The 7,534-nt window shown below is 29.9% G+C and overlaps 1 protein-coding gene across 1 annotated transcript; it reads right to left on the minus strand.

Annotated features, from left to right (window-relative positions):
- Window positions 1-392: 392 nt before the first annotated feature.
- LOC113853118 (tryptophan aminotransferase-related protein 2-like) lies at window positions 393-7,534 on the minus strand. Its single transcript, XM_027483572.1, has 5 exons — window positions 7,201-7,534; window positions 3,591-3,894; window positions 1,649-1,929; window positions 879-1,180; window positions 393-580 (listed from the first exon to the last, which is right to left on the minus strand). The coding sequence occupies exons 1-5, from the start codon at window positions 7,476-7,478 to the stop codon at window positions 393-395; spliced, it is 1,353 nt and encodes a 450-aa protein (XP_027339373.1). The 5' UTR covers window positions 7,479-7,534.

Consider the following 7,534-nt stretch of genomic DNA (forward strand, 5'->3'; position numbering starts at 1 on the left):
CTTTTCTTGATCTTTATCTGTTTAATAAATGAACTTAAAAGGGTGGATATAATAATTAACAAAGTTAAATAAAATTCATGAAAAAAATCTATTTAATTAATATTTAAAAGTTAAAGAATTAAAAAAAAAATTAAAAGGCTAAACTTAAATAAAATAAAGTTAAAGAACTAAAATAAAGTAAAAAATTATATAAAAAAAATAGAAGACAAAAAATACTAATTTCACGTATGGACAAACTAAATGTGTTAGTGTTATACTGTTATACAGAGGCAGGGTGTTTCAATCCACATCTTATACATGGATGAGCAAAATTGTATTGTTTCGTTTCAGTTTCCAGAATACTAAAAATTAACACTTTTAATTATACATATATTATGAGCAGCAAACTCACACTATAGCGACTGTATGACGGAGAGTCTATCTAGAAGCTGGTTAAAATTTTCGTCAGTATCCAACAGGCTAATTCTTACATATTTTGGGCTAACTCCAAAGTGCGTTCCACTTCTCGTTAAGATGTTGTGTGCTCGTAGGAAGCTTTCGCAGTCTTCCACCTTTCCCTCACATTTTAACCATACAAATGCTGCAAAATATGTACAAATACAAAAGAAAAATATGGAATGAACTCATTCAAATTTTCCAAACTTTTTCGTCTGGTAATGAGTTAAGTACTTGTTTAATAAGTCTTTACTGTATAAGGAATTTATATCATAAATTTGATCTTGAAATTTATTGATATAATCTAAAATTAGCTTTATTATGATAAGTTATGCACAGAAATAAGTCATGAATATTATTTTATAAATTATTTTCACATGCTCTTTATAAGCTCTTCTGAATGCATGTAAAATCGAATTTGTCAATTCAGTTACTAGTAGTACCTGGTTGGGGCTCTAACACCTGATTGAAAAAGGTGCAAAATGCAGGTGAAAATTTGGGCAAACTGAACAATCCACTACGGTCAATCACAAGTCTCAGTTGCTTCCACCTGTTTGCCATGAGCTTGTGGCTGAACTTGAAGAATGACTCACCCTCTTGGGAGTTTCCTTGTTCCCAGCTATCAGAAACTGCCCTTAAAACCTTAGCTGCTCTGAGTTGAGAATCCTTAGACACTCCTATTGTGTTGAGCTCAATGAATTTAGTCATTTTCTTTGCTACCTCTTGGTCTTTTACAAGAGCCCACCTATACATAATAAAGAGTGGAAGCATTTAGGAATTTAAGTCATCTCTACCCACCTTCTCATTTCTTTATTTGAATAGATCAAACACTTGCTAGAAATCCAAAGGGGTAATTAGCCACACTTCTAATGTTTGATTTCCAATGTCAAACAATCCCTAACTATGGTAAACATATGCAAACAAAGAAATTGCTTACCTCTCTTTCAAAACTATTCTAACAAAATACAATCCATCTATTATATTTATTAAGTGTGGGCTATCATTTAAAAAAAAAAAAATACTAACTATGGACTACTATTTAAAATACTAACTAATGTCCTTAATAAAAAAAATATATTTAATGTCATTAATATATTTTAAATGTAATTTTTAATGAAGACAATTGTTACATATCTTCATAGTGACACAAAATAAATAATTGAGGGGAACAGAACATGAACACATAAAGTGTTTGTGTTATGGGGGAACTTACCCTATGCGCATTCCTGCATGGCCAGTGCTTTTGGAGACAGTGAAAAGAGTTAGATCATGGTCTGCAGGTGATGATATTGGAGTGTACTGAGGCCAGTAATAGGCAAGGTCATGAACCAAAAATCCTTGGCTTCGGTTGACTTTTGACCGTCTTACATGTCCATCAGGATTATTAGGAGACGTTACCAACTCAATGTAGGGGCCATCTTTCTCAAAACTTTCTGCATCCCCAGCCCATCTGTATAGGCCTGATTTCAGGTGATCTGTCATTGATGGGTATGACTGCAAACACTTCTTGTCAATATCATCACCTTACAAAGATTAAAAACATTAAATAATTTCTTTTAAATTTAATCAATGATTCTTATAATTAACATGATAGATTTTTTTTTGGAAAACAAATGGATTTTTATAGTTTATAGCTTTAATTAACATATTGAATTAAAGTTGTTTAGTAAATGTGTTAAATAATTAAAAAAGAAGTATTAAAAATATTTTAAGTGTAAATTATTTAAAAATTTATGACTAGAAAGAAAAAAAAATATTGAGTAGCTTCTTAAACATTGATGTTAATTAAAGTAATGTTTTATAATCTATAATGTTCAAAATTTATTAATTTATTTACTTTTTTCACAAAATAATTCTACTAATTTATTGATAAAATGTCTTGTATACTTTAAATAAGATAAAATTTAGATAATTTTTAAATTACTTTTATCTTATTTTTTAATGCAAAATTAGAATTTTACTTTTACAACTTATGATAATGTTAAATGCTGATTATTTTACTATTTACCCTATAAGAAAGTCAGTCATGTATATACCTTATCTAATAATATGACAAAAAAAAAATCAAATTTATTATGACATACCCTATAAGAAAGTCAGTCATGTAATTAAAATGTGTGTCCATTCGTATAAATCTGTTAAATTCTTCAAGAGTGGGCCATTAGCATCTTATTTATAAATATCTCATAAAATATGTTTAGATTCACATTAAATTTTTTAAAATATATAATCATTTTAATGCTATAAATTATAACTGTTAGATAATCAAAAGTTTACATTGATAAATTAACAACAAATTAAAGGTCTATAATGATTTTAAATCTAAATTACATAAAATATTTTATATAAATAAAGCACTCAAGCTTAAAGCTCAATCACTTTTTCATACTCTTGAATTGAACTTATATTAAAAAATTGTAATACAATTTAGAATTTAAATAAAAAAATAAAGACCCAATATTTAAAATAAAGAAAATTAAGCATAAGACAAAATAGATCTATGACATAATTTCTTTTTAAAAAAGCACAAACTCAAGAACTAGAGAGTGAGGGTAGAATAACAATGTATGCATGTGGGAGAGTCTAAATTATTTAAAATATTTTAAAATAACTAACAATCATTTTCCCCCCTCATTTTGAATAGAACTACGTTAAAAAAACTTTACATTAAAAGGTCAATAGACATAATTTTACGAAATTTTCAAATACGCAGTAAGAGCGATTAAGCGTCAACTATACCCTATTTAGTAATCAAGCCAGATGGGACATTTTCCCTCTCTTGTTTATGAATTGAATGAATGACCCATCTGCTACGCCATATTTTACTCATAGTCCACCACATGCCACCGTTCAACAAAAATATCAACTATCATGTGAGCAGATGCAGGAGTGGTACAAAGATATTAGATGAACATCCAGAAGGATAAAAATTAAATGGATTTTTAAATTGAAAAAATCAATAAATAATATTTTTTATTAAAACTTGGAATGATGAGGCGGCTAATTAATTACGGTATACCATACACAAGAAATGGCATGAACACATTGGATGCCACAATTAATAAGTGTCTCTTTCAGAAGAATCTTATTAATTTTATGAGATTTGAAAGATGCAAACATGATTTTAAACAGAAACAAGATAAAAGCTCACTGACCGAGTAATAGGGTGAAGCACAGACGACACTGATTGGTTCAGGTGCATCACGCGGGGACAGAGCATAGAGAGCAGCAAGAAAGAGCTGAGAGGAACCTGTCCCAACAACAATGTGACGCCCTTCTGTCACTGCATTGCCCACCACTCTGTGCAACCTCACCACTTCCCTAGCAAACTCTGCCTCCAAGAACCAGCAAATGTTGGTTACATCAGAAAAATAACTCATCGATTGCCATCCCGGGATTATGATCGTGCTCTTGTCACCCATTTGTCTCCAAAATCTCTCGTACACTGTCGGGTCTCCACTGCATATATTTAAATCTTTCGTTTAATTTAAGGACAATTCATCAGAAACTAACCAGATCTTGCATTGTCATGTCCAACAATGAACGAACATTATTCATTACAAAATTTATAATTCACGGCTTCTATGATACCACCGAAAAGCATGAAATATATTACGATATTATCTGTAATCTGCACTCCTCTCCCCTTCCCATGTAGGCCATGATCTGAATTTCGAAATTATTTGTGAATTGAAATTAGTTTCTTTATTAGATACACTGAGTTCTATTTTTTGCAGAAATATAACTTGAATGTAGTATAAGTGCAAATAAAAAGTACTATGCTTTAAAATCAAGTTAATTATCTCTAAAAGTCCAACTCAAAAAAAATTACTATAGATAAAGTTGAAAATGAAAAGCCTACATAACTTTAAACATTTAATAAGGCTTTATGGACATTGACAGATTCATTTAACCCTTCTAACAAGTAGCGTCACAGTTTATCCTTGTCTCAAAACAAAAATGACGTAAGTCTATTCCCAATTCCTTTAGAGTAAAGGCTTAATAATTTTGTTTAGACATGTTTAAGATCTCCGCCAATGGATTAGGTAAAGAAGGAGCAATGAACGTGTCGAAGAAAGGGCGTTAACTAAGGGTTGCAACTGCATGTGTCAAGTTATGGGAAAAGTAAAGAAAAAATTGCATTAGGCAAGCAATGATTAGATAGATAGAAAGATGGGTAGATGTATGCATTAAAAATTACATCATATCAATGGGAGCCATGCACGGCTGAAGAGTAAAGCGACAAAAGATGTTGGAGGAAGATTTCCATTTGACGAAGGACCCACAATGGTGCAGTTGATATGTAGATCCAGATTCCAAGGGCCCACATAGAGACCAAAAAATGGAAAAATGAAAACGAGAAAAACAAAGGACACATGAAAAGCTTTTACAATTGAGCGACTCACGATTGGGGTGGCCGAAAGTTCTATAAATCTCACCTCATTCACAGAACCAAAGGAGCGCTTCCATAATAGCCTTATGGTCACTGCCGAAAGACTGTCTACGCGCGCATCCGGCATGTGACCCCACCATCTTCTTCCAACCACCAACAACCACTGTTACACTAACATTATACCATTTTTTTTAAATGTTGATCTACTATTCATAAATTTTATAATGTTCAATTTAAAATTCATGTTATAAGAAGGGTTAGGACTAATTTATATTTACCCTTAATTATCTAATTTGAAATTTTTATAATATCGTCTTTGCCGACTGAATTCTACTCGATTTATTGGGATAAAATTAAATTTAACTTGATTTATAAATTTTATATCAACTTCAACATTATTAATACTTAAACTATGGAATTAATAAAATACAAAACTAAAGTTAAAATATATTTTACGTTATTTATTTTAATGAATAATATAAATATATTATCTATTAAATTTTTAACTTTTATTATTAATCCGTAATTTTTTTTTTGAAATAGACATTAGGTTGAGTTAGAATATCTCAAAATATAACACGAATCCACTCTTAACATATAATAGGTGTAATTTTAAAAATTTGAATATGTTAAAATTAACATAAGGCAAAAACGAGTCGGAAATATGAGTTGAATTTTTACATACCTAATTAAAGATAAATATACTGTAAATTTTGTATAGTTCATTTGAATTTGGTATCCTATAAAATTGACGTTTCATTTCGTACCAAATGAATAATAAGTGCAGCTCACGGAACAAATCATATGTAGAAAAAGAAAGTAATAACTTTTGAAAAAAGTAATTTTAAATAAAAAAATCTGAAGAAGAACAAGTGTAAGAGGAGGTTAATGTGCATAATGATTTTGGGATGGACAATGTCAATGAGAATCCCACCAATGGTGCTAAAGTTAGACTCTCCTACTTGGCTATAATCGAGCACGCTCTACCACAAATACGGCGCTACTTTCCCTAACTAAATTTCGACCCTTCAACTCTGAAACAGAGTACACAGATAATCATCACTTCATTTCTTTATTTTTATGTTTAATATTGACATCAACATTATACTAAAACTTTTGGTATAAAAACGAACTTCGAATTTACAAGAGAAAAAGGTCATTTACTTTCCAGAATACAAGGGAAAAAGTTGTTTAAGTCCCTGTTTGTAAGACTATTACAATCCATTTTCTCACTTTGGCGTAACAAGGCTGTTTACGTATGCATAGTGATTCGCATTCTGTTCAATTTTAATTGTTAGTGAAATGATAGATGTATAGTAAACTTGTACAATATCTTCCATAAACAAAAGTGTATTAGTGAAAAAATAATAATTAATAAATTTTTAGATAACTAAATAAGAACAGCAATAATATGAACTAACAAAATCAGCAACATTATGATGTAATAATAATAACAATAATATAAGATAGGAATTAAGAAATTATAAGTTCGGTAATTAGACACTTCTTTTTCATTAAAATTTTAAAAATGTTGTTAACAAAATTTTTAATATATTAATTAAAAAATAAAATTATTTTATTGAAATATTGATGAAATTACATTAATATAATAACCATAGGATATATTGACAACATTATTTTTTATAAAAAAAAATTTACTTCAAATTATCTATTATATTATTAAAACAACATTTAATAGTATCAATACATTAACTTGTTTAATTTAGAAGAATATATATTCAATTTTTTTAATATATGCAATAATATATAAGATGAGAAATTATATAAAAAATAATTTAATTAAAATTTTTATAATTTAATACAATTTTTAATACAAAATTGTTATATTTAACTTCTTATTCTTTATAATACAGTGCATGTTAAATAAATTAAAATTAATTATATATAACTTGTATCCCCTCCAATCTTGCCACCGTTAAGAAAAATGGAATTTAAAATCTTCACATACACTGAAACGAATTTTTATACTGAGTTGTTTTATCTCTGACATTTTGGGTTCACGTTAGAGAGGAGGTTTTGTCCCTGTCTTCTGAGGAAACAAGAGCAGCAAGCAAAGAACAGTACCAAAGACGCAATCCTCAGTCCTAGCAGAAACAGAGCCACGACTGGCTCAAATAATAAACTAAATAAAATAATAGCAAAGATAAAACGAAAATTGCCGTTACGAGGAACAAGTTCACTGACACAAGCAACTGAATTGTCAAAAAGTTTTGGAAATGTCTTCAAAAGTTGCTTCCTAGCCCAAAATTAATAACTAGCGACACTAAATTTAGTAAGTTAGGAACCTTCACGAAGACATTATTAGAATTTTAATGAAGGGAACAAAATAATTAAGCATAGCTTGCACTTACTGGTCGAGGTTGATGACTCTATTGGTGGCTCCTGTTTGATCCGTGCAAGTAGAATTGGGCAAAGACAAAGTGGGTGATATAACAACGCGTGATTTGTGGATATTGTGCCCCTCCGTGTTAGAACTAATTGCAATCGAGGTTCCTCTTTGTGTTTCCAAACACGAGTTGTTGTGCCTTTCTTCACTTTCATACATCATTCTCAGTATCAAGCTCACGTTCAAGGCGAGAGATAACACCAAACAGTGCCTCAAAGAGAACACTGAAGGAAGCTTCGCCATCTGCTACTCCTAACAGAACAGATCAGAGCACAAGGAAAGGTTAATGTTGAATAAGG

This window comes from Abrus precatorius, unplaced genomic scaffold (genome assembly GCF_003935025.1).
Source record: "Abrus precatorius isolate BTA unplaced genomic scaffold, Abrus_2018 Scaffold10, whole genome shotgun sequence".
NCBI classification, from domain to species: domain Eukaryota; kingdom Viridiplantae; phylum Streptophyta; class Magnoliopsida; order Fabales; family Fabaceae; genus Abrus; species Abrus precatorius.